The 27936-nt window shown below is 45.8% G+C and overlaps 1 protein-coding gene across 1 annotated transcript in view; it reads left to right on the top strand.

Annotated features, from left to right (window-relative positions):
- The window catches only part of RND2 (Rho family GTPase 2), a 108294-nt gene that overhangs the window by 71029 nt on the left and 9329 nt on the right, over positions 1–27936 (top strand). The window contains exon 3 of the mRNA XM_056548228.1: positions 2351–2460. Within this exon, the coding sequence (XP_056404203.1) occupies positions 2351–2460 (110 nt within the window). The remainder of the gene's footprint in view (positions 1–2350; positions 2461–27936) is intronic.

Below are 27936 nucleotides of genomic sequence, written 5' to 3'. Positions count from 1 at the left end.
ACTCTCCGTGACCGAATTGACTTTTTGCCAGTGAGCTGTAGACCGGCATTGACTCCAGTCTATAGTCTATTTCACTGTATTAGTTACTGGTGGATTTATTGGCTGCATCGATTTACATTAATGTTTCTTCAGAATCCTGACTGTTAGCAATGGACATTGATAGTTTTATAGATGGTCACTGAAATCTGTCCACGATGGAGGGGGTTGAATGTTCCCATAGTCTGATATTACCATTCGCTTAAAGGGGAACTCCTGTGAAAAAATTTTTTTTCATATCAACTGGCTCCAGAAAGTTAAACAGATTTGTAAATTACTTCTATTAAAAAAATCTTAATCCCTCCAGCACTTATCAGCTGCTGTATACTAAAGAGGAAGTAGAGTTGTTCTTTTCTGTCTGACCACAGTGCTCTCTGCTGACACCTCTGTCTGTCTCAGGAACTGTCCGGAGCAGGAGAGGTTTGCTATGGGCATTTACTCCTACTCTGGACAGTTCCTGACATGGACAGAGGTGTCAGCAGAGAGCACTGTGGTCAGACAGAAAGAAACAACTAAACTTCCTCTGTAGTATACAGCAGCTGATAAGTACTGGAAGGATTAAGATTTTTATATTGAAGTAATTTACAAATCTGTTTAACTTTCTGGAGCTTTCTGGAGTACCCCTTTAAATGGGGATGAGCTGCAATGCCAGATACAGCCCATGGATGAGGGTGGTGCTCTTTCTAGTTATAGTCAACATTGGGCTAGAGAGGGTCCGATATCTAGGCATTGTACCTAAGAAACTAGCAGGAATGTTACCTACATGGCAAATGAGGACATCTGTGTGCTGAAGGGGTTAAGTTTTGCCTTCAGATTGGCCTCCGGAGGCCGTTCATGCTTCACTGGAAATTTTGGGAAAAAATATATGCAAAGTAGTTCTCTCCCAGGAGGCAAAAGGGCTTGCTCTCTGATGCCACTTATTGGAGGCAGAATTCCTGCGAGTTAGTGTTTGACTCCTTAAAGGGGTATTCCGTTATCAGCAAATTATATTTAAAGGGGGTACTCCACCCCTACACATCTTATCCCCTATCCAAAGGATCTGCTGCGGCACCCCAGACATCCGGTGCACGGAGCGAAGTTCGCTCCGTGCACCGGATGTCTGGGGTGCCGCAGCCGATATCGCAATCAAACATCTTATCTCCTATCCTTTTGGATAGGGGATAAGATGTCTAGGGGTGGAGTACCCCTTTAAATAAATCTATCACTCCAAGATGTATAACAACTGACTAATATAGTGTTATCACAAATTGTACTGGCGTCAGCATGTTTTTGTCTTGAAATACCCTAGACAGGAAGTTGTGTAGTTCTTTCATTCTCAGTGTGGTGTTGTCTCAGCAGCTCCCAGGCTCCTCCCTCTCTCCCGAGATGACTCCTCATTCTCTGCTGTCTCAGAAGGTGTGGCTGTAATCTTATCTCTGAGTTCACCCGCCCCCCTTTAGTGATGTCACCACCCCTGACCAGCCTTCATCACATCTCCACATTATATATCTCTTTTTTTGGGACATTTAGAAAGAATGAGGAGTGGTGACGGACTACTGTCAAGTCCTCAGCAAAGCCACAGGCAAAGGAGCAGACAGGGAATGAATAAAGCAGGTGCTGCAGTTTTACTGATTGCAGGGCAATGGTCTGTCTACTGACATTTTCTGCAGCAGCTCTAAGCGGGGAATTGGCAGGAGAGCTGCAATAATGATCTGTGGGAAAGTCATGAATTCTGGGAATTGTAGTACTGAGAAACCGCTCAACCAGGAAATAGAGAGACAGAGAAACCATCGTAGGGGAGAGGAATGCAGACCCACAAAATAAATGGCTTCCAAACTGGGGATAGATAAGCAATGCTATATTTTTTTTGCAGCATTTTTATTTATTTATACCTGATGTCAGAGTACCCCCTTTAAAGAGCCTTAGAACATGACTGGGAATGGCAGAATCTTTCCTTAAAGGGAAAGACCCTATTTTGCATAGCTTTATATATATATATATATATATATATGCTGGAAATTGTCTTTATTGATCTCTTATGGGAGGACAGGAGGGTCCTCTGCACATAGGGATAAACCCAAAAGGCCAAAAGTGATTCTGCAAAACCCAAATATGTGCAGCACGGCATAAAGGACCGCGGGCACCATATGCCGGAGAGATTATCATAATGCTTTTATTTCTACTCACAAGTACAAGACCTTTTTAATGTGTTTTTTTCCCCCCTGTTTTATAGCAGTATTATAATGTGTAAGTGATAGGAAGACATTTACTAATCTCTGTTCGCTCTGGGATAAGACTCTGAACGGAATCGGCTAATGTGTTTCTCCATTTGCAGGCTCAGCGTATTACGACAATGTCCGTCCTCTGGCGTACCCCGAATCCGATGCTGTACTCATTTGTTTCGATATCAGCCGTCCGGAAACTTTAGACAGTGTATTAAAAAAGGTAAGTAGGATTGTGCGCTAATGTATCTCTTCCCCCAAGTGAAAACGTTGTGTTAGATTAATAGTTGCGGCTGTGGCGCGTTCTGGATCTGTCCCCCCCCCCAACCTGTTAGTCTCCAACTACTGCAAAATTTCAGCTCCGCATCATGGCGGTCGAGTTTTAGTTTTGCAGCAGTTGTAAATGGAGGGTCCCAACATTTTACTTAAAGGGGAACTCCAAGGGAATGAAAATGTCAAATTAAAGGGGTACTCTGCTGCCCCAGCGTTCGGAACATTTTGTTTTGAACGCTTTGAGTGGGCCACACCCACTCAAGACGGCACACCACGTCCCCTCAATGCAAGTCTATGGGAGGGGGCGTGGCTGCCGCCACGCCCCCTCCCATAGACTTGCATTGAGGGGATGTGGCGTGACATCACGAGGGGGCATGGAATCAGACATCCCGCAATCAGACATCTTATCTCCTATCCTTTGGATAGGGGATAAGATGTCTAGGGGCGGAGTACCCTTTTAACTGGTGGCAGAAAGTTATACAGATCTGTAAATTGCTTCTATATAAAAATGTTTATCTTTCCAGTACTTATCAGCTGCTGTATGCTCCACAGGAAGTTGTGTAGTTCTTCCCAGTCTGACCACAATGCTCTCTGCTGACACCTTCTGTCCGTGTCAGGAACTGTCCAGAGCAGGAGAGGTTTGCTATGGGGATTTGCTCCTGCTCTGGACAGTTCCTGACACGGACAGAGGTGTCAGCAGAGAGCACTGTGGTCAGACTGGAAAGAACTACACAACTTTCTCTGGAGCATACAGCAGCTGATAAGTACTGAAAGGATTAAGTTTTTTTTTATATAGAAGTAATTTACAAATCTGTTAAGCTTTCTGGCACCATTTTATTTGTAAATATTTTTTCCCCTCCCTAAATATTAAGCCCTGCCCCTAAAATGCCCCAAACACCCATGTTTGGGCTTGGTCTGCATACAGCCTACCCTCAGACTGTAGTTCTTTCCAGTCTGACCACAGTGCTCTCTGCTGCCACCTCTGTCCGTGTCGGGAACGGTCTTCGCTATGGGGATTTGCTCCTGCTCTGGACAGTTCCTTACAAGGACAGAAGTGGCAGCAGAGAGCACTGTGCTCAGACTGGAAAGAACTACACCACTTCCTCTGCTCGCATGAAAAATAAAAGGAATGGAGACGAGTGCCTAAAATGAACAAGCGTGTCGATAAATAGGACCGCTGTTACAGCAGAAGTACCGTAGCATAAGTTGGTGCGATTTAGTCAACATATGATTGTAGAAAATCTGTTTTTCTTTTCCGTCTATTGGATGGCAATGTGTTGTTATTATCACTCATTTGTAGTACTTTAAAATCCGGTTGCCATGGAAAACAAATGACCACTTTTCTTTTATAGATATTTTTTTGATGTTATTTTCCTCCATTTGTATGTATTCCTTCTAGTGGAAATGTCTAAATTGTCTACGCAGAGATTTCACAATTGGTTGGATCGTTATGATTCGTGACGGAAAATGTAGCGAAAAAGAGGACTACAGAGAGGGATCGGTACAAATGCGCAAACTATGCTTGACCGCACAGCCTCTTGACCAGTCAAGCCGTAGGTCGCTAGGTTTGCTCACTTAAAGGGGTACTCTGCCCCTAGACATCTTATGCCTTATCCAAAGGATAGTGGATAAGATGTCTGATCGCGGGGGTCCCGCGGCATTCGTTTAGAGCGTAGGGGGCAGCGCCGGAGGCTCGTTATGTCACGGTCACGCCCCGCTCGTGACGTCACGGCCACGCCCCTCAATGCAAGTCTATGGGAGGGGGCGTGACTGCCGTCACGCCCCCTCCCATAGAATTGCATTGAGGGGGCGTGGCCGTGATGTCACATGTGGGGCGTGGACGTGACACCACGAGCCTCCGCCCCACATTGCCAGTCATCCAGCTGGGAATGAAGTTCGCTCCATGCACCGCATGTCTGGGATGCCACAGCCAAGATCGCAGGGATCCCCAGCGGCGGGCCACTCACGGTCAGACATCTTATCCCCTATCCTTTGGTGGAGTACCCCTTTAAAGGGACTGTTACGTAGCAACAGTCTTTTATGATATCAGTATTGTTTCCTCCTTTGTTCATTTGTTCGAAATGTCAAGGGCGGAGCTTCATTTTATTTTGTTAGGTACTTATACTTCTTGTGGAATGTATTTATCTGTATACAGTCAGAATGCATGCAAAGTAGAAGTCCGGCGTGGGTGAAGGAAGCTTCATTCTTTGTTTCTCAATATTAAGGGAGAAGTATCGCGTACAAAAACTTATCCCCTATCCAGCAAGAGAGCCGGTGCCCCATACAGGAGATCGCAAGGAGTCCCAGCCGTCAAACCCCCCTGCGATCCTCCTGTACGGGGGGCACTGGCTCTCCCCGGAAACAGAGCTTGTCGACCCCGCACGAAGCGGCGACCAACACACTCTCTACGTGTATCTCTATAGGAGAGCCATAAAAACATATGGAGGGGTCGACATGTCTCGTTCCCGGAGAGAGCTGGTGCCCAGTACAGGGGGGAGGTCCTGGCGGTCAGAACCCTCGCAATCTAAAATTTTGCCTCTATCCAACATGATATATATCCTTTAAAATACATGCCTTTAGTAGGCTAAAATGCCAGACGCATTTTGCTTGCAAAGGACCTTAGTCAAAGGCTCCCTGTGACTAAGGTCCCTTGTGACCGAAACCTGTTAGGAAATATGTATTTTTATATGGAGAAATAGAGAATCTTGCTGGACCTCTGCTTTACTGCTTGGCTTCCCGCTGGTCCGTGTATAGGGTATCTATCATCATCGCGTGTGCTGGTGTTTTTCTTTCACTTCTCTGCCGTTATTCTTTGGTTCTACCAGTATAAGTCGTATATTTAATATATCTAATTTCAGGGCCTATTGTGATATCGGCTCTCCGTACCATACGAGAACAATTGGGCTCATTGCTTGTGCTCCCTTTTTTGTGGAGTGTTGCTCGTAGAGACCCCCTGACATATTCACACCACCCACAGGTCAGGTTAATGGTACCATCTTAGGGCTCCTGGGCAATCTTGTAGCCCGAGACTTGCTTAGAGACTGACTCAAGAAGAGGACTTATTTCTGGAAGTCCCATGCAAAGTATACGGGAATTCAGGAAGTTCTACCTCTGATTTCGTCAGTCTTTAAAGGAGAACGCCTGGATATGAAAATGTATCCCCTATCCCCGGCGAACTCTCCTCTTCAAGGCCCCCAGCTCTTGCCGACATGCCCCTCTATATATCTCTATGGCAGAGCCGGAGACTGCCGAATGCAGCGCTCTGTCTCTCCCATAGGGATGTATTGGGGGGGGTGTTGGCCGCCGCGTCATGCTGTGGTCAGACACGCCCCCAGGCACTTCCTGCCAGGGTCCACGTACAGGAGATTGCGGGGAGCCCTGTAATCTGAAACGTATCCCCTATCCTTAGGATAGCGGACATGGTTTCATATTCTGGAGTACTCCTTTAGATGGGTACTCTGCTGGAAAACATTTGTTTTTAAATCAACTGGTGACAGAAAGTTAAACAGATTTGTAAATTACTTCTATTTAAAAATCTTAACCCTTCCAGTACTTATCAGCTGCTGTATGTTCCAGAGGAAGTTCTTTTCTTTTTGAATTTCCTTTCTGTCTGACCACAGTGCTCTCTGCAGTAGAGGTTTGCTATGGGGATTTGCTCCTACTCTGGACAGTTCCTGAGATGGACAGAGGTGTCAGCAGAGAGCAATGTTGTCAGACAGAAAAGAAATTAAAAAAGAAAAAAACTTCCTGTGGACTATACAGCAGCTGATACGTACTGGAAGGGTTAAGATTTTTTAAATAGAAGTCATTTACAAATCTGTTTAACTTTCTGGCCCCAGTTAATTTAAACAAAAAAAAAAAAAAAGTGGTGTACCCCTTGTTAAAACATGTCCTGTTGCCAGTGACTGTGACAGGTACCATTTAAGTCACATTTGCCAACAGTCCCATTTTTGGTTGGACAATAATACCATGAACTTGGCTACAATCCCATCGGCATCGGGCAGAATTTGTGCAAATTGGTACATTTGGTGGCATTCCAGACATTTTACTAGCATTCTCATAGATGCGGCTTAAATGTTCCAATGGTGGCAAGTATGGGCAAGGAGTGGTCTTTGTGAAACAACCCCTTTATGTCAGTGATCTCAAACTATAGCCCTCCAGATGTTGCAAAACTACAACTCCCAGCATGACCAGACAGCCAAAAGCCTGTCTGCCTTCTCCAGAGGTCCCACACTGTCCCTGAAAGGTAAATCATGGTTTCCCTCTCATGTCATCCCTTTTGTGCAGTGGTCTCAAACTGTGGCCCTCCAGATGTTGCACAACTTGTTTTGCAACATCTGGAGGGCCACAGTTTGAGACCCCTGCTTTACGTGAACAATGATAGAAAATATATCAGAGAAATGTAATAAATATTATAGTAGTTTTGCCATTTCTAGCATAAATTAAGCTTTCTCATTTTAGGATTTTGCGGTATAATGCTACAAGGTATCGAGGATTACAGGATCCGCTGAACACGATCCCTGGTAATTCACAATTTCACACTTTTTCCAGGCAAAGCTAAAGCTCTCGTGAAGTTGCTCGGTCCACCTGCCCATCTGCGGGGAATGTGAGAAGGGGAACACATTTAGTCGGGCAATTTGCTCACTTAAACACTTGGGCAGCTGTCCCAGAATAGGCGGTTCATAGTCTAGACTGGCTTTTGTTCGGAGTGCTACAGGATGTGATGTGCCGGGCACAGATCAGGGTGCGTAGAGTCCCTTGGGGTAGGCTCATGTGCGAGGGTGCCCCATACAGCGTGTGATGTATTCATTACTATTCTGTGAAGGGAACGTTCAGTACTGACCTCCTAGTATTAGGTCTTTGTGCCCAGTTGATGCCTTTCAGGTATATTCAGGCTCTACCGGATTTGGTGTATATACAATTAGTCCTATGGCCATTTGTATATTGGGTTTTGTCTATTTCATTGTCTGGCAGTGGGCAAGAGGAGGTGTCTGGCAGTGGGCAAGAGGCATCTAGTAGCGGAAGGCAGTGGGCAAGAGGTGTATGGCAGTGGGAGGCAGTAGGCACGAGGCATCTGGCAGCGGGAGGCAGTGGGCAAAAGGCATCTGGCAGCAGGAAACAGTAAGCAAGGGTAATATGGTTGTCTGTACTTTACCACTGTGGAGACACCAACAAAATGGAGCAGACAGTGAAATTGAAAAACTACAAAACCCCCTCCCCCTCTACATTTTCACACAAACCCAAAAGGAAGGTGTAGACGGGCGAGGCCACTTTTGCAGTAGTCAATCTACAAGTTGCTTGCCTTCACCAGATTTCTCATGTTAGCTCCCTCTGCTGGTCAACAGTGAGAAATATAACAAGTTATTATTTAATTTGACATATTTTGTAACGCAAGTATTTTTTAAAATATTCACCTCTAAAAAAAATATAAAAAATAATTACATTTGGTGACCCATCGCCTTTAATAGAAATAAGCATGGCTTCTTGATGCCACCCTTTTCCATTGAGTGTACAAATTAAATACGCAATTCCAGCTCACCCGATAGAACCCAGCCACTGCCCAGACAGTACAGGATGGCACCCGGGAACAGCAGACAAAAGACAAAAAATTCAAGTGTGGCAATGTTGCATAGAATCTAACAAGTTTATTACAAAACGGATAAACTAAAGGAAGTAGTGGAATGGGAAGTGACACGTTTCAGGTGCACTTTACCCTTAGTCATGTGCACTAAGTACTCAAGTACGACTATGGGTGAGTTGCACCCGAAACGTGTCACTTCCTGTTCTACTATGTCATTTAGTGTGTGGTTTTGGAATGAACACTTGCAAGATTTTGTGCAACATGGCCATGCTGGAACTTTTGTCTTTTGCCTACCCTTTTCTAATATACCATATAAAGTGCCCTAGGTGGCACTAGTCTAACGAACTATATTCTGTTTCACCTACCATGATAACAACAGCGCCAATTGGTTGTCAATCTAGGGAAAAATTGTTCTGTGTGGGCACGTGTTTCTCACAACCAATGGTTGTGGACTTGCTGTGCTACCCAACGCTTTTGACTTTGGGCCAAACTCCTTGGTTTTCACCATTTATCCCGCTATGGGATATAGAAGTTGGACTTGGCTACTAGATGGCACTGGGATGCTTCTCAAGAGTGGTCCAAATGTGGGTAGCAGTGGGTAGCACTCACCAGTAACGCACAGTGAAGATTTATTCTGCCATAGTGTAGTACAAGGAGGCGTTTCGGCGTGGGAGCCTTCCTCAGCTGTCTGTCGTAGGCAGACAGCTGAGGAAGGCCCCCACACCGAAACGCATCCTTGTACTACACTATGGCAGAATCGGCAGACAGCTCCCATGCCGAAACGCGTCCTTGTACTACACTATAGTAAAAAAAAAATCTTCACTGTGCATTACTGGTGAGTGCTGGGTATCCTCTTTCTTCTACCTGTGGCTTTACCCTACCTCGTGCACCACCGCAGATTCCACGGCCGACCTATCCCTGTATTCAAGTGTGGGTAGCGACTGGCCCATTGGTGCAGGGTACATTGGCGTGTGACTCCGAGGAGTCAGGGAAAGGCGGGTCTAGGTACTGGTGTAGGTCGTGGGCGGGCGGCAGATGGCATAGTCGGGAACAGGCAGAAGGGTTGTGGCAGGTGGCACGGATTCAGGGTCAACAATCCGGTTCAAGTGCCGGAGACTCGGTGCAGAGTCAGGAGATCAGACCTGGATCAAACACAGGAATCAGAAATCTTCTCAAACTACGATGCTGCTCGGCTCTCGGGAAATCAGATATGTCTTGTAGGAAATGGGTCAAGTTAACTTCTCTGCTAGGAGAAAATAAGCTCCCGATTTGTAGCTGCACGCTTTCTACTGTACAGTCGGAGTCCTTCAGCGAGTGGTGTGCTTTGTGGTGGGAGGACCTCATGGCATATGGGGCCATTTCTCCCTTGTGCTGACCCGTGGTACTCCGCCCCTAGACATCTTATCCCTTATCCAGCAGCGGGACCCCCGCAATCTTCCTGCTGCACCCGGTGTTCATTTAGCGCGTCGGGTGCAGCGCCAGAGGCTCGTGACATCACAGCCTGCTCGTGACGTCATGGCCACGCCCCCTCAATGTAAGTCTGTGGGAGGGGGCGTGACGGCATACATGGCCATGACATCACGAGCCTTCGCCCCGCATCGCCACTCCATGCACCAGATATCTGGGGTGCCACAGCAGAGATTGTGGGGGTCCACATCGGCAGGACCCCCGCGATCAGACATCTTATCCCCTATCCTTTAGATAGAGGATAAGATGTCTAGGGGCGGGGTACCGCTTTAACTCACCGGGCTTTTGCCTGGAGAAGACTTAGACCGGGTTCACACGGCCGAAAATGTGCGGAATGTCTGTCCCAGAAAACACGGATGGATATTCGGGATGTTTGAATGTTCCAGCGGGCACTAGGACTGCTCTCATAGACGGCAATGCATTTCCGAGTCAAATCTGCAGAAAGAATAGACAAGTCTATTCTTTCTGCAGACATCAGAATCGGGATTTCTGCGGCAGATGTTTCCACCGTATGCACAGTGCAGCAGAATCCCATTAAAATCCGTGGGATTCTGCTGCAGCGGTATTTCCGTGCCAAATATTTTTTGTGGAATTCCGCACGAAAATTCTGCCAGGCGAACTTAGCCTAGAGGCTCGTTCAAATGTTGTTCTCTGGTGAATGTCGGTCCGTCGGCCAGTTTGTTAGAATGGATCTCCTATTTTTTTTTTTTTTTTAAATCAACTGGTGCCAGAAAGTTATAAAGATTTGTAAATTACTTCTATTAAAAAATCTTAATCCTTCCAGTACTTATTAGCTGCTGTATGCTCCGCTCCACAGGAAGTTGTATAGTTCTTCCCAGTCTGACCACAATGCTCTCTGCTGCCTCCTCTGTCCATGTCAGGAACTGTCCAGAGCAGGAGAGGTTTGCTATGGGGATTTGCTCCTGCTCTGGACAGTTCCTGACATGGACAGAGGTGTCAGCAGAGAGCAATGTGATCAGACAGAAAGGAAATTCAAAAATAAAATAACTTCTTGTGAAAAATACAGCAGCTGATAAGTACTGGAAGGATTAAGATTTTGTATATAGAAGTAATTCACAAATCTGTTTTAGCTTTCTGGCACCAGTCAATAAAAAAATAAAAATTTAAATAAAAATGTTTTTCAGTGGAGTACCCCTTTAACTGGAATAAAATACCGGATCCCCGACAGACCCCAATTAAGTCAATGGGATCCGTAGTAAAGTAAACAGCAGAACCGATGCTCATAGATATGTCTTGTTTGCAGAATAAAGGCTCCTTGAGTGATATAAATATTCATGAGCGTTAATGAGAGTGTTAATATCCTATGTACCGGGCAGGAGCACGCTCACCGTGACATCACGCGACTGTCGGAGGTCTGCCAGCTTTTCCTGAATTGCTGTAAATAATCACTGTGTATTAGTGTCACTGGAGTTTTTGGCTCAGAGGGTGCCGATCCAGCCTCGCGCATCACTTCACATAGTATTTTATGCCTCATCACCCACTGGGACATCGTATTCTGTCATATCCACCTTGGACTTTGTTATTATTCTTATTATTATAATTAAAATAAGACAAGATAATGTTCCATCCTTTGTTGGTTCATACTGTATCATTTGTTCTACAAAACTGGTGGTCTTATTGCTCTACTCACTTGGTTACCGTCCTTATCCCCACACACACTTACTTTGGCATTAGTGGGACACAAGGGCCTTGCACAGGTTTTCAAGGCCTGAGTTCAAATCCAACCAAGGGTAAGATTTGCATGCAGAACCCTTTTGTTTGCGTTCAGGAAAGTAAGGAAATAATTGGGTGTTTGGCGCCATCCACCAATCAGGAAGTGATTATTAAAGGAAATCTGTCATCAGTATCACCCACACTAACCTGTCATAGAGGCTTGTAGTGCGGGTGATACTGATCAAAATGATACTTACCGCATCTTGATCAGTGGTGACGGCACAGTGCCACACGGTCCTACCGGCGAAGTATTTTCAGCGGTGGCCGCCAGATGGAATCTCCACTCGCTGAATTCAGCTCTCGGAGATTCCGCAGTGTGAACATACCCTTACGGACCACCCGCGAAACGGAACCGGCGTTCCACGAGCTCGGCTGAGCTCAAGATTCCTCCCTCTCCCCGACCCGAACCGCTGTAACCCTCCAGCATGGAATAAAAGTGACTTCTTTGGCATACATCGGTTGACTTCCAGGTCACTGCCCCCATCATGAAAAACCACCCATTATGTTTTTGTTTTCTACCTTGATATCGCTCTGTATTTTCTGCTCAGTCATATTCCCAGACTGGGAAGGGGTGTTCCCCATCAGACGTGACATCATCTGAAGCCATACAGGGGAGTACTTCCTCCCTCACTCTGCTACACACAGCCCAGAGCAGTTCAATGTGAGATGAGCTATGATTGGCTAAGGCTGCGCTCACCCCCCTCAGCATTTCCTGATTTTAGACTTCTGCCAGGCCAGCGGGATTCCAAAGTCTGTGCAAGAGATAGGGGTGGGGGAAATGTGCTCTGGACAAGTAGGGAGACACCTAGTGACAACTTTTGTAAACCTGAATAAAACATAGAAAACTTCTTTTTTTTTTAAACAAAGTACATTAGAAATATTTTTTCATGGAGCTCTGTCGGCCCATCCTAACTTCCGTTGTTCTAATGGATGGGCCGATGGTGCACGACATATACCGGAGTACGACAGCAGTGTGAACCAAGCCTTAGTTTTAGTTCCACTACCTTGCTCTTGCCGTATACCATGCGTTGCCATGTGCATACCGTGTCAGTTTTGTGTGCTACCGTGAGCACCATCTTTGCCCTGGCATCACCCATAGGTTATGACGCTCACATCAAAGATGGCGGCTGCTTTCGTTGTTACTACGCAGCGCTGTTCAACCAGCAATGTTTTTCATAGCTGTTTGAGGGACGTGGCAGCTTTCACTCTTTCGACAACATGCATAGACAGTATGCGCTTTCTCCGGCAGGTTTGTTCTTTGTTAGTGTTTTTTTTATTTTTATTTTTTTATTATTTTTTTAACAATGTGCAAGAAAGGAAGTGTATGAGCGAATGTTTCTCATCTGTCAGCCCCGGTGCAGCGCGTGCTGTCATGGTGGGAGAAGGCGTACATCCTAGTAACATTGTCTGAGGTGTGAGGATGCACACGTAGCTTCTGTCTGGAGAGGTGCAAATTAATGCTGCCGCCTCCTCCCTTATTTATCAGGCACCTCCTGGGCCTCAATAGCGTCTGAGAGAAAGCTGCCACGGAAGCTTGTTAGCAGAGACCTGTGATCGAAGGGTGACAAATCCACCATCGCGCGCTGCACGGTAGACTTTTCAAAAACGACCGACGTACGGGAGGACTATCTGCACTGGAAAACATTCTGTAGACTCTGTATTTTCCATACTCCATTATTAATTTTTAGAAGAAAAGGATTGTCCAGCGGATAAAAGCTTCTTCTTTATTGGAAAATTCACAGAGATCACTCGACAGAGGACAATGTCTTTAGACATTGTCCTCTGTCGAGTGATCTCTGTGAATTTTCCAATAAAGAAGAAGCTTTTATCCGCAAGCCTTGCGCTGGACAATCCTTTTCTTTGCTTTGGGCCGAGGGCGAGACCGGCGTGTCCGTGCGCGGGTGTGGTGGATTAGACCGGTGTGGTGAGCGACACTGAAGTTTGCTATTATTAATTTGTATTCATTACTCATAACGGGCCGCAAATTATCGCCAACATTCCTCTTCTGGTAAAACCTTGACATTTGTGTCAAAAAAATTAAATACATTTAGCTTTTTTTTTTATTAATTTTTTTTTTTTTCAGGTTCCATTGATAAATCTGTAGTATTTTTGCCAAAAACATGCCAGATTTATTGGGTTAAAAATGCAAGTTGTGCGATTGTTCGGGTTTGTTCATATTAGGTATCGCAATTTGCCAAAATTTCAACACACGTGCACCAAAATTGTGTCACAAATGCACATAGTAAACTGTCAGAGTAGGAATAGCAAGGGTACGTTCAGATGTAACTGATCCGCTGCGGGTTTTGATACCATTGACTTAAATGGGTCCACGGAAAATCCGCACTAATGGCTGATTTGAGGATTTTTCGCGGACCCATTAAAGGGGTACTCCACCTCTAGACTTCTTATCCCCTATCCTTTGGATGTCTAATCGCGGTGGGTTCCACCTCTGGGGATCCTCGCGGTCTCCATGCTGCACCCGGGGTTCGTTTAGAGCGTCGGGTGCAGCGTCCGAGGCTTGTGATGTCACGGCCATGCCCCCTCAATGCAAGTCTATGGGAGGGGGCGTGACTGCCGTCACGCCGCCTCCCATAGACTTCAATTGAGGGGGCATGGCCGCGAAGTTCGCTCCGTGCACCCGGGTGTCTGGGGTGCCGGAGCCGAAATCATGGGGGTCCCCAGCGGCTGGACCCCCGCGATCAGACATCTTATCCCCTATCCTTTGGATAGGGGATAAGATGTCTAGGGGCGGAGTACCCCTTTAGTCAATGGTATCAAAATCTACTGTGAATTAGCTACATGTGAAGATACCCTAAATCTGAGCCAATGTCTCTGCGCTCCCTGTTCTATTTGGTTGGTGTAGCCGACTCCTCATTTGACCCCCTCTGCCTTCCACTAGCTAGTGTTTTCTGTATGTTCGATTTGGCCAACATATGCGTACTACAACTCCCATCATTTATTGTCCTTCTGTCTGAATCACTATTCACTTATCCAGCTCGTGTCTGCTACTGCCAAACTCTGTGAGTGGCTGCTCATTTATTCCAGACACCGCAGTAACCAGCGTTGGTTGGCACTGCGGAAATATCTGGTGCCTGTGGATAAGATACAACCGTAGAAGACAAAGAAAGGATCCCGGCACTCTTGAATATAATGCTTCTTTTCTATTTTATTTAGGCATTCAAATTTCAGCAAATAAACGCAGGCCCGGGGTTCGCGTAACTAGTTACGTGACCCCGGGCCTGCGTTTATGTGCTGCAATTTGAATGCCTAAATAAAATAGAAAAGACGCATTATATTCAAGAGTGCTGGGATCCTTTCTTTTTTATTCTACGGTTATTCCAGACACCACTACTGCCATTCGGCTTCAGTCATCCTTGTGACTCGTGGCTCTTATTATTTTTCATTTCATACGAGCTTGTGTATGATTACTGGTGGGTCTTCCTATCCTGTTCTACAGTTAAGTCCTGGGGGCTTCTGAGCACAGAGAGCCATTATTAAATGAGATATCCGGTGCAGACTTTCCCTATTCCATCCTGCCCGGGCTGCAAAAAAAGAGAAAACAAACTTTTACTCACCTTCCTACATTCTCTCGGAGCTACGCAACAGCTGATCGGTCGGCCGAGCTGTCTACTTCCTACTTCCCTTAGCCCGGTATGTCACACGGCGCTTCAGCCTTTCACCGGCTGAGGTGAGACATCACTGCGACCAGTGATAGGCTGAAGTGCCGTGTGACGTACCGGGCAAAGGAAAGTAGTAAGTAAACAGCCCGGCCGACCAATCAGCTGTTGCAGAACTCCGGGGGGACGTAGGAAGGTAAGTGAAAGTTTGTCCTCTCTTTTTTTGCAGCCCGGGCAGGATGGAATAGGAAAAGTCCACACCCGACATCTCCTTTAAGGCAGTGATATAGTTAGTGTATGATTATCACTGCATGCTGCATTTTATTTATTTTTTTCTGTCAAGTTCTGCAGAACTACAGATGCTAATGGTATGAGCAAAGCCTTAGATGTGGGTTCAGGTCTGGTGCAAGAATTTTTGCCACCCTAGGCGAAAGCTAATTTTGCCACCCCTTGATCCCGCCCATTGGCTCCCCCCACTGTATGGAGGCATGCGCGATGTCAGGATGTTGGATAGACTTGACCTTTAGTGATCGCCCTGTCTACCCCAGAGGTGGCGCTGCGCTCCTCCAGCAGGCTGAAAAATGCTGATTATTATAGTTCAGGTAGGGTGTGGGTAGTGTGGCGGGGTTCTGCTGGATGGGCAGGAGCTTTGGATGGGCAGGTGCTTTGGATGCTGGCCAACTTTATTACAGTAAGCAGAGCAGCGCCCCCATCAAGAGGGCGCTCTAGGCGGCTGCCTATGTTGCCTAAAGGCAGAGCCGGCCCTGGTTCCAATGTAGATTTCAACTTCCTATTCTGCTCTGCAGTTAAGTCCTGGGGGCTTCTGAGCACAGGAAGCCACTATTAAGATGGGATAGCACTCTCTGTCATCAGTTCCTTGCAGTGATCTAGTTAGACTACAGATGCTAATGTTGTGAGCAAAGCCTTAGATGTGGGCTCCAATGCAGATTTCACCTTCCTATCCTGCTCTACTGTTAAGACCTGGGAGCATCTCGTACAAATCACTAAAAGGACTTGTGGCCTATTCCAGCTTGTGGTCAAGTTTCAATTGATTGAGGAGGTGGATGTACAGTTTATCATTGAGGAGACCCAGCTGGTGTATGGAGGCCTACATATCTACCTACAAATCAATATATATATATATATATATATATATAATCTTCAAAATCAATAAGGTCCTTCAGAGTATTTTCATCCTCTGTACATCACCAGGTCTACATCCAAATGGATGGCTTGTTCCTGTGCTATAATTTAAAGCTTTCTAGGCGAAATTTATCCAAATTACACATCCACCAAGCTGAATGACCTTGATGCATTTTCTAGACTGGACAGCATCCTTGTGACTAGTTGCTCTCACTTTTCTTTGACTTGATACGGGCTTGTGTGTGATTACTGGTGGGTCTTCCTATCCTACTCTCCTGGTGGGTCTTCCTATCCTGCTCTCCTGGTGGTTCTCCGTATCCTTCTCTCCTGGTGGTTCTCCATATCCTGCTCTCCTGGTGGTTCTCCGTATCCTGCTCTCCTGGTGGTTCTCCGTATCCTGCTCTCCTGGTGGTTCTCCGTATCCTGCTCTCCTGGTGGTTCTCCGTATCCTGCTCTCCTGGTGGTTCTACGTATCATGCTCTCCTGGTTGTTCTCCATATCCTGCTCTCCTGGTGGTTCTACGTATCCTGCTCTCCTGGTGGTTCTACGTATCATGCTCTCCTGGTGGTTCTCCATATCCTGCTCTCCTGGTGGTTCTCCATATCCTGCTCTCCTGATGGTTCTCCATATCCTGCTCTCCTGATGGTTCTCCATATCCTGCTCTCCTGGTGGTTTTACGTATCCTGCTCTCCTGGTGGTTTTACGTATCCTGCTCTCCTGGTGGGTCTTCCTATCCTGCTCTACAGGTGGGTCTTCCTATCCTTTTTCTACTGGTGGGTCTTCCTACCCTTCTCTACGAGTGGGTCTTCCAACCCTGCTCTATTTTTGAGACCTGGGGGGCATATAAGTACAGGGAGCCATTATTAGGATCCTGGGAAGGTCAAAGCTAGTTCTGCACCCCATTGACCCGCTAATATTGCCTGCCAACCATGTACTATACATATCCCTAAAAGGACCTTCTCCTGGCCTATTCCAGCTTGTGGTCCAGTTTCAATTGATGGAGGAGGTGATTGTTTCATTGAAGAGACCCAGCTGGTGTATGGAGACCTACAGAATCAATAAGGTCCTTCAGGGTATATTCATCCTCTTGTCTTCACCAGGTCTACATCCAAATGGATAGCTCGTTCCTATGCTATCATTGACAGATTTCCAAAATAGACGAAATGTATCCATATTACACATCCACCGTGCCAGCCACAGGGTTGAATGACCTTGATGCATTTTCTAGACTGGGCAGCATCCTGTGACTAGTTTGTGGCCATTGCTGACCCACATAACTCCATGTTTATCCTCTGCAGCTGATAGGAAGTGCCTGGAATTTGTCCAAAGAAGCAGAATGTCCTGGGCAGTTCACACAATGGAGCCATACACAGCTCCTACAATGTCCCTATGTTCCAGACAGATGTCTGTACTTAAAGAGCGGGCACTGCAGGGCGCAGGGGACAGTGGAGAGCAGTATGCAGAGGCTTAATATCCTTCCTAATAACCCGCCACATAAGCCTTGTTCTATGTATCAGCAGATCTACTAATGGCTCATTAGTTTTATGTACACGGCCTCAATTACTTCCGTTTCCCCAAATCCCTTTTTCCTCCTCCCGTTCCATTTTTTTTTCCATTTAACACATTCATATCAAAGCTGCCGACACCTTCTCGACGATTCGTAAAGAGTTTGTAGAGCTTGAAACAAGTTCAGAGAGAATTTAATTTGAAGGAAGATTGAACAACCTCATCTCCTACTGTTACCCCCTTAAAAAAATATTTCCTTCAAAATAACTTCATAAAAGTAGAATGGATGCGACGGATACGGCAAAGGACGGCGGTAAAACGGTAATGGAGAGTGAAAGGGGATTGCGGTGAAAATGTACATTTTGAGTGTAGAATTAGTGTAAGTTTCTTAATTGATTATTCTTAATTAGGTTTAATAGTCTCAAAGGTTTATGATGCAGAAGAAATTACCTTTAATTATAAATCTATCCCATAAAGTTTCTTGGCACCAGATGACGTGTGGCTTGTCCCAGCAATCTCTGCCACTGAACCGCTATCACTACGATGCCTCCCCACCTGACTTCTAATGGGGTTCCATTGAGTTCCGTCATGAATGAGGTTCCATTGGGTGCTGTCAGTGGGGTTCCATTGGGTGCTGTCAACAGTGGGGTTCCATTGGTTTCCATCACAAATGAGGTCCCATTGGGTTCTGTCACAAATGGGGTTCCATTTGGTTCTGTTAAATAGAATGAGAGGGCCGCAACATGTGCCATTATCTTTTGTTCTGTGGTAAACATAGCAGTAGAAACAAGGAGGTGAATGAAGGGATACGGGGGAACAAGGGGGAAAACGAAGAGACAAGGGGGTGAATGAAGGTAGGGGGGAACAAGGGGGTGAATGAAGGTATACGGGCAACAAGGGGGAGAACGAAGAGACGGTGGAGAATGAAGGGATACGGGGGAACAAGGGGGAGAATGAAGGGATACGGGGGAACAAGGGGGAGAACGAAGAGATGGGGGAGAATGAAGGGATACGGGGGAACAAGGGGGAGAACGAAGAGACAAGGGGGTGAATGAAGGGATACGGGGAACAAGGGGGAGAATGAAGGGATACGGGGGAACAAGGGGGAGAATGAAGAGACAAGGGGGTGAATGAAGGGATACGGGGAACAAGGGGGAGAACAAAGGGACAAGGGGGAGAATGAAGTGACGGGAGAATGAAGTGACATGGGGGTATAATGTGGCACAAAGGAGCTTAAGGGGGGAATGAAGTGACACAGGGAACAAAGGGGGGGGGGAAATGAAGTGGTACAGGGGGTTAAAGGGGTAGAATAAAGTGACATGGGGAATCAGGGGGTGAAGTGGCACAGGTTGGGGATAAAGGGGGAGAATGAAGTGACGTAAGGGGTGATCAAGGGGGGTAATTTAATGATACAGGCAGTGATGAAGTGGAACAGGGAATGAAGGGGGTGATTAAGGGGGGAGGGGGTGGAATTAAATTACACGGGGGGGGGGGGGGGGGGGTTGCAGCCACATTTGTAATGCTGATACTGGAATCACGTTGTGCGTCATAGTACGGGCAACGCTATATGTACAATTGGCGGTACGGAGAGGAGTGTGTCACCAAATTATACACTTCTAAAAAGGGTGTCACCAACCCGTATGGTGACAGATTACCTGATAGCGGCCATTTGTGGCACAGGATGTCATTAAACGAACAGCGGGCTGAGATTTCTTCTGTCTTCTGCTGCGACATTTCTGGGAGCCTTGGACGCGGCAGCTGCTGATTCCAGCCCCGTCGGTAATTCCACAGTAGCTGTAATAACAGGCTGTGAATGGACATTGTTCACAACAGACACCCTGGAGACCACTCCACAGATTCCTACAGCGCCTCGGTGCGGGGAAAATCCACTGGAGCCACGAGCCCGCGCGAGTCAGACTAAGCCGCCGTGTAGACGCTATGGCAGTTTGCGTACGTGGGCGATCGTATGTTTGTGTACTTTTATTTATATGTACGGCCAACTGTGGATGCCGAGCTTTAGGAGATTACAGCAAACAAAGGGTGCGATACGGCAAGTCATGCAGCCGCAAAGATGCCCGATATACACGAACAAATACGACGCGTCAGACAGAGGGGCGGCATAGCTGACTAGAATTAATTACAGTGGAATTTGGGCACCGGATCCAGAGTCAGCGCTCGGCTCGTATCATCGGGTTTTGTCGTCTTCTTAATCTCTGTGGGGACCAAACCCTGTGAATAAATATTTCCGTAAGCATTTCACATATTTAAACATCTATTAATCACTTGTGGAGTCTTTTTTATTTTCTTTTAAACGTCTAATAGATTCATATTGTACTGATATTTTTGGCAGGAAAGAACGGTCCCTGGCCCGGTGACCTTACTGTATGTGACTGTAACACGTATTCAGTGGCTGGAGTGAGGTCATGTGGACCCAGTTGGCTCACCAGCATGGGCATACAAAAAGGAGGGGGTCACCATCTAAACCGAACTTAGAGCTCCTCTTGCTTTGTATTGGCCTCTTTCCTCTTTTCAAAGGGGTACTCCCATGAAAAACTTTTTTTTTTTTTTTTTTTTTTTTTTTTTTTATATCAACCGGTGCCAGAAAGTTAAAGGGGTATTCCAGGCAACAACTTTTTTTATATATATCAACTGGCTCCGGAAAGATAAACAGATTTGTAAATTACTTCTATTAAAAAATTTTAATCCTTCCAATAGTTATTAGCTTCTGAAGTTTTCTGTCTAACTGCTCAATGATGATGTCACGTCCCGGGAGCTGTGCATGATGGGAAAATATCCCCATAGGAGCTGGACAGCTCCCGGGATGTGAGTCATCAGAAAGCAGTTAGACAGAAAACAACAACTCAACTTCAGAAGCTAATAACTATTGGAAGGATTAAGATTTTTTTAATAGAAGTAATTTACAAATCTGTTTAACTTTCCGGAGCCAGTTGATATATATAAAAAAAAAAAGTTTTTGCCTGGAATACCCCTTTAAGCAGATTTGTAAATTACTTCTATTAAAAAAATCTTAATCCTTTCAGTACTTATGAGCTGCTGAAGTTGAGTTGTTCTTTTCTGTCTAAGTGCTCTCTGATGACACCTGTCTCGGGAACTGTCCAGATTGGAAGCAAATCCCCATAGCAAACCTCTTCTACTCTGTGCAGTTCCCGAGACAAGCAGATGTGTCAGCAGAGAGCACTGTTGTCAGACAGAAAAGAACAACTTAACCTTAGCAGCTGATAATTATTGGAAGGACTAAGATGTTTTAATAGAAGTAATTTACAAATCTGTTTAACTTTTTGGAGCCAGTTGATATAAAAAAAACTTTTTTTCCTGGAATACCCCTTTAAGCTCCAGTATGTGGAGATGCAGGCCATGCTGGGCGTGGCCTGCATCTCCACATACTGGAGCTTAAAGGGGTACTCCGCCCCTAGACATCTTATCCACTATCCAAAGGATAGGGGATAAGATGTTAGATCGCCGCGGTCCCGCTGCTGGGGACCCCGGGGATCGCCCCTGCGGCACCCCGCCATCATTACTGCACAGAGCGAGTTTGCTCTGTGCGTAATGACGGGCGATACAGGGGCCGGAGCAGCGTGACGTCATGGCTCCGCCCCTCGTGACATCACGGCCCGTCCCCTTAATGCAAGTCTATGGCAGCGGGCGTGATGACTGCAACGCCCCATCCCATAGACTTGTATTGACGGGCGCGGGCCGTGATGTCACGAGGGGCGGAGCCGTGATGTAACGATGCTCCGGCCCCTGTATTGCCCGTCATTACGTGCAGAGCGATCTCGCTCTGCGCAGTAATGATAGCGCGGTGCCGCAGCAGCGATCCCCGGGGTCCCCAGCAGCGGGACCCCGGCCATCTGACATCTTATCCCCTATCCTTTGGATAGGGGATAAGATGTCTGGGGGCGGAGTACCCCTTTAAAGGGTTATTCCAGGATTTTTTTTTTTTATATATATCAACTGTCTCCAGAAAGTTAAACAGATTTGTAAATGGGAATAAATGCACGAATAATTGATATAAATCAATTATAAACCAGTCCTCTAGGGTAATGAATGAAAAGAAAGAGAAAAATGAGGTAGGATCTAATAAAATAATGATTATTTATTAATAAGTATATATGAAAATATGGAAGTAAAAGATCAGGTACAGGAGCATAAAATAATAGAATAAATGCAAATAAAAAATATATAACTTGGATTAAAACATGAATTAAAAATCAAAAAATATGTATAGATACAAGAACGTATATAAACTGGAGTATATTCTTCTAGACGTGTTTCAAGGCCTCGGGCCTTTTCTTCAGTAGCGATAGGTGTCAGAATAGTGTAAAAATGCAGTTTATATAGCCTCCTACTAATGATGTGTTAGAGAGTGTAAAAACGTGAAATGGAGTGATAGATTGGATCCAAAAAATAGGGAAAATCCGGAGTGGATGACAGAAAGAGCAGGTGAAAACATAAAAAGGAAAAAAGAAGGTGAAAGCAACTCGAAAAGAAAGAAGAAAAAAAATTTGTGTGATGTTAATGGGAGGTGTTGAACTAAATTTTATTGAATATTTTAATAATCTATTACATATAGGAAATATGAGGAACAAAAATGAGTATATGGTACATAAAAATGTATAGAATTGTAGGGAAATATGGAAAATAGATAGATAGATAGATAGATAGATAAAACTAAAAATATATAGAAAATTTGTAAATTACTTCTATAAAAAAAAATCTTTACCCTTCCAGTACTTTTTAGCAGCTGTATGCTACAGAGGAAATTCTTTCCTTTTTGAATTTCTTTTTTTCTCTTATCCACAGTGCTCTCTGCTGACACCTCTGTCTGTGTCAGGAACTGTCCAGAGCAGCATAGGTTTGCTATGGGGATTTTCTCCTGATCTGGACAGTTCCTGATATGGGCATCAGATGTCAGCAGAGAGCACTGTGGACAAGACAAAAAAGAAATTCAAAAAGTAAAGAATTTCCTCTGTAGCATACAGCTGCTAAAAAGTACTGGAAGGGTAAATATTTTTTAATAGAAGTCATTTACAAATCTGTTTAACTTTCTGGCACCAGTTGATTTAAATAAATAAATAAAATTACTTGAGACTTGCGCTTTTAGTTGGAATACCCCTTTAATACATGGTTAAATAGTTGATAAGGTTGGAAAAAGTCCAAGAGGAATCCAGAGGAAGGAAAAACGAGCTCTGGAGAAGTGAAAGCTGAGCTGTGATTGGCTGCTGTGGGAAAATCACGATTTTTTTTTCTCTCACACGGTTTGATAAATCTGGGCCAATGTCTTCCTAACCCCTCTTGATTTAAGGGGTATTCTGGCCAAAAACATCTTATCCCCTATCCAAAGGAGGGGGGGGGGTTGTGTCTGCCTCCCCAGTCCTGACGCCTGCCAGAAGCTCCTTCCTCCATCCTCCCCACAGGCCTTGGCTCATAGGTTAACCCTTCAGGTGCTGTCCCCTCTTTTTCTCCCCTGTTAACCCTTCGGGGACTGTCCCCTCTTTTACCCTCCTGTTAACCCTTCAGGTGCGGTCCGCTCTCTTTCCCTCTTGTTAACCCTTCAGGTACTGTCACCTCTACATATCCCCTGTTAACGCTTCATGTGCTGTCCCCTCTCTTTCCCTACTGTTAACCCTTCAGATGCTATCCCCTCTATTTCTCCCCTGTTAACCCTTCAGGTACTGTCCCCTCTTTTTCTCCCCTTTTAACCCATCGGCACTGTCCCCTTTTTTACCCTCCTGTTAACTCTTCAGGTGCTGTCCCCTCTCTTTACCTCTGTTAACCCTTCAGGTGCTGTCCCCTCTCTTTCCCTACCATTAACCCTTCAGATGTTATCCCCTCTTTTTATGCCCTCTTAACCCTTCAGGTGCTGTCCCCTCTCTTTGCCCCTGTTAACCCTTCAGGTGCTGTCCCCTCTCTTTCCCTACCATTAACCCTTCAGATGTTATCCCCTCTTTTTATGCCCTCTTAACCCTTCAGGTGCTGTCCCCTCTCTTTGCCCCTGTTAACCCTTCAGGTGCTGTCCCCTCTCTCTTACCCACTGTTAACCCTTCAGGTGCTGTCCTCTCTCTCTTACCCCCTGTTAACCCTTCAGGTGCTGTCCCCTCTCTTTGCCCCTGTTAACCCTTCAGGTGCTGTCCCCTCTCTTTGCCCCTGTTAACCCTTCAGGTGCTGTCCCCTCTCTCTTACCCACTGTTAACCCTTCAGGTGCTGTCCTCTCTCTCTCTTACCCCCTGTTAACCCTTCAGGTGCTGTCCCCTCTATTTCTCCCATTAACTCTTCACGATGCAGTCCACTTCCTCCCGTTAACGCTTCCCTGGTCCCCTAATCCCGTGTTTTTTTTTTTTCGTGTTTTTTCTTTTTTCTTTTCTTATATCTGATTAATTGAATATTCGAAGAAATGATAAGCCAACTTATCAATTATGACAATATTCTTTACTTGCAGCTCTAATCAGAAGCATAGCTGGAAGTTCTCACATCCTAATATAAAATATACACCAAGGACCCCAAATTGTCTCTACTATATATAGTACTTCAGTTTTAGAGGATATGTATTTAATGTGGTTGCTTTTTCCCTTGTTTTTTTTCTCCCTTGGATTTGTGCTGCAGCAAATGGCAGTAGTGCTATATTTTGAGGCTGGGTTTCTTCTTGCCTGTAACAGTATGTCAGCTTAGGAGGAAGAAGCATTTCCATGAGAACATTGCGGCTCCGGGTAATGATGCTGAGCAATCAACACTTGTGTGTTTCATTAAAGCGAGCGGTGAGGGGCTGGCAATGAGATTCTGCCCTGAACATCATTATGCAGCATGTAGCGGGTTGGGGAAGGAAGGCCCGTTGCGTATTGCCGATTTTCTTTCATCGCTGCTGCAACTTGTAGTTATAATTTAAACAAGACATGTTTCATCAAATGGAGAAGGTTGTGTTCTCTGCGGGGAATCGAGATGAATAGATGCACATTTTTGTTCTTTTGTTTTCCCATATCACTCCGGCCGAGATAAGAAAACACTATCTGATGTTACCGTAATAAGCGGCAGCGAAGGGGAAGATCATAGAGCGCAGACAGCGGTGTCCTGCTGATTGAGAGGCCATAAGAGAGTCTCCACTTCATTGAGTCATCGAGCTGAACACATCTTTAGCATTTGAAGAGTTAATTGGGTAGCTGTAGACAGTCACTCTCTTCCCATAGTCCTTTTCAGGGAAAGATTCAAGGTGGACATGTGCTGGGTGACAAGTTAGTTCAGAAGTGACAACTGGGTGGATAATGACATTATGTATGGTAATCCATTGAGTGCTGTCAATCAGAAGCACTTAGTCGCTGTCAACACTGGGGGAGGATGGGACCCCTGCTGCTGCTCTGGTGATGACATCAAAGGATTTGAGTTTCTGGTCTTCAAATCAAGCAAGTCGAAAGCTCTCGTCTCTACCACCTGCCCCTGTGCAAGGACTTGCCAGTAGTGCCTCCAGCCCAGCAACCAGAACATAAACACTGACGTGTTTTGGACCCTACAAGATCCTTAATCATGGCATGCCAAGAGTAAGGATCCTGTAGGGTCCAAAACATGTCAGCGTTTATGTTCTGGTTGCTGTAATCCATAAAATTATTGAATTGTGTTCCTACTTTTACTGCAGAACTTGCTCTGGTGATGACATCAGGGATTTGAGTTTCTGGTCATCAAACCGAACACCACCTGCACATTGACTGGCCAGCAGCGCCTCCGGCCTGACAAGGAAGTCCATCAGAAGACAAGCTAGCAATCACTTATAAAATGTCAGAGACTCTTTGTAGCTGCTCCCTGCTACGGATAATAGATGAAGGCCCTGACTCTGCTCTCTTAACAAAATTCCCTAAAATAAACTTTTTTTTTTTTTTTTAACCAGACCACTCATTTAATCTTTTACTCTTCATTTTGCATTCACTTCCAGGCAGTGGAAGAGAGAGGTGGTGTCTGGTAACTATAAAAGAAAGTATACTAAGCGATTGTCTGAGATAGCGATTGTGTGTCTGTATACATGAGTGCGAAGTATACAAGTAAGTGTAAGTATAAAAGTGAGAGGGACTTAAAATTAAGGGACTTTAAATATATATATATATATATATATATATATATATATATATATATTTCATAATTTTTTTTAATGTAAATTTTTGCAATCCCCAAATCTAGTATGGCCTCCATGTTGATAAAGGCAGTCCAGTGTGCATCTTGCACAATGTATGCAATCCTTGAACAGCAGTTTTTGAGGGTGCATATTGTTGTGTGAGATGTGTGCAAAGGTTCAAAGGGCAACCAGAGTAATACGGGGAATGGGAGGACTACAGTACCCAGAAAGATTATCAGAATTAAGGTTATTTAGTTTAGAAAAAAGAAGGCTTAGGGGAGACCTAATAACTACGTATAAATATATCAGGGGACAGTACAGACATCTCTCCCATGATCTATTTATACCCAGGACTGTATATATAACAAGGGGGCATCCTCTAAGTCTAGAGGAAAAAAGGTTTCTACACCAGCACAGACGGGGGTTCTTTACTGTAAGAGCAGTGAGACTGTGGACTGTGTTGGAGCAGTTGCTGAAATCTTCAAATGACTTCAAAGCAGCAGCCAGGATATTGTTTCTCTCAATCTTAAGCCTATATACTTAAGACGTTACATAGACGACGTTTCCTATTCTTAACTATTCTATGCATATTATTTCCTGTGTTGACATTGCAGCCTTCCCGAGATAATCATTAAATTATCGGACATGCGTACGTAGTTATGGGCTCTTTGCCTTATCATTAGGTATGGTTATGACTAATTTTGCACCATTAGTCTAGTTTTTCGGCGTAAGACACTCTTGTCAAGTTTAGGTTGAACCCCTCTTTGGAGACGTGCGTGGAAATGGCGCGTTCTGTAAATGCCGGCTCTTTTTCGTTCAGTGGCACTGTTAGGAATTAGGCTAGTAGTTTATCTCATTTGTAATGCAGGATAAACTTGTTTTCAGCAGTCTTTCCAAGGCAGGCGATGGCAGCTTCTTCCCGCTGTCAGCACGTAACACTTCTTCCTGCCCTCGCTGGGAGGTTTCTGCTGAATCCGCTGCCTCGTTTGTTGTGTGAAACCAAGATCTCTTTGCAGCCAAGTGATCTCGGCAAATAAGAAAAATTTGGCTACTTAGCATTCAGCATGGGGAATGAATGTGTTCCATTAAACAAGAAAATGAACTCGAGGGGCTCAAGAGCTGAGCTTATCATTTATTAATCTGGCGTAGAGAGAGAACACACAAAAAAGGCCTCCGCACATCCTGGAGGTGCAGACTGCGCTATAGACGGCTACTTGCTCAATGTCACCCTTGTGTGACCTTGGCCGGGATTAGGCATCAACACTTGTCACTTGCTGCTGATCAATTAGATACAGTGGTCCCTCAACATATGATGGTGATCCGTTCCAAATGGACCATCGTTTGTTGAAACCATCGTATGTTGAGGGATCCGTGCAATGTAAAGTATAGGACAGTTGGCTGTCCGGGCACGCTGGGTGTTGTAGTTTTGAAACATCTGGAGGTCCGCAGGTTGAAGACCACTGGTAGAGGAAGTTGTACTCACCTGTCCCCGCCGCTCCGGACCTTAACCGCTCGTCACCGCTGCCCGGGATGTCGCCGTCCATCGCTGTTGCCGCGTCCCCGACCCTCCGGCAAGGCCTCTGCTTCCCCGGCATCCGCGCTCTCCGTCGCCGCCATCACGTCGCTACTAACGCCGTTGGCTGTCCGGGCATGCTGGGAGTTGTAGTTTTGCAACATCTGGAGGTCCGCAGGTTGAAGACCACTGGTATTGTAGGTTATACTCACCTGTCCCCGCCGCTACGGACCGCCACCGCTCGTCACCGCTGCCCTGGATGTCGCCGTCCATCACTGTCGCCGCGTCCCCGGGGTGTCCCCGACGCTCCGGTAAGGCCTATCCCTCCCCGGCATCCTCGCTCTCCGTCGCCGCCATCACGTCGCTACGCACGCCGCTCCTATTGGATAACGGGACGGCGTGCGCAGCGACGTGATGACGACGATGGAGAGCGACGACGATGCAGAGGATCCCGAAGAGGACGCGCCGGAGCCCCGAGGACAGGTAAGTGATCGTCAGCGGACCACATGGGGCACCGTAAACGGCTATCCGGGGGCAGCTGAAGCAGTCTGCGCTGCAGGATAGCCGTTTATGCGATGGCCCCGACATACAAAAGCATCGTATGTTGATGCTGCCTCTGAGAGTGATCGTATGTTGAAATGATTGTATGTCGGGGCCATCGTAGGTCGGGGGGGGGTCACTGTCCTATGCTTGGTATAATTTTGCATAGGGCGAACGGAGGTCCTGATGATTAGAAAATTGTTCAGAAAAAT

This window comes from Hyla sarda, chromosome 12, assembly GCF_029499605.1.
Source record: "Hyla sarda isolate aHylSar1 chromosome 12, aHylSar1.hap1, whole genome shotgun sequence".
Taxonomy (NCBI): domain Eukaryota; kingdom Metazoa; phylum Chordata; class Amphibia; order Anura; family Hylidae; genus Hyla; species Hyla sarda.
Note: the sequence above shows the minus strand (reverse complement) of the source record. Positions and strands in the feature narration are given on the sequence as shown.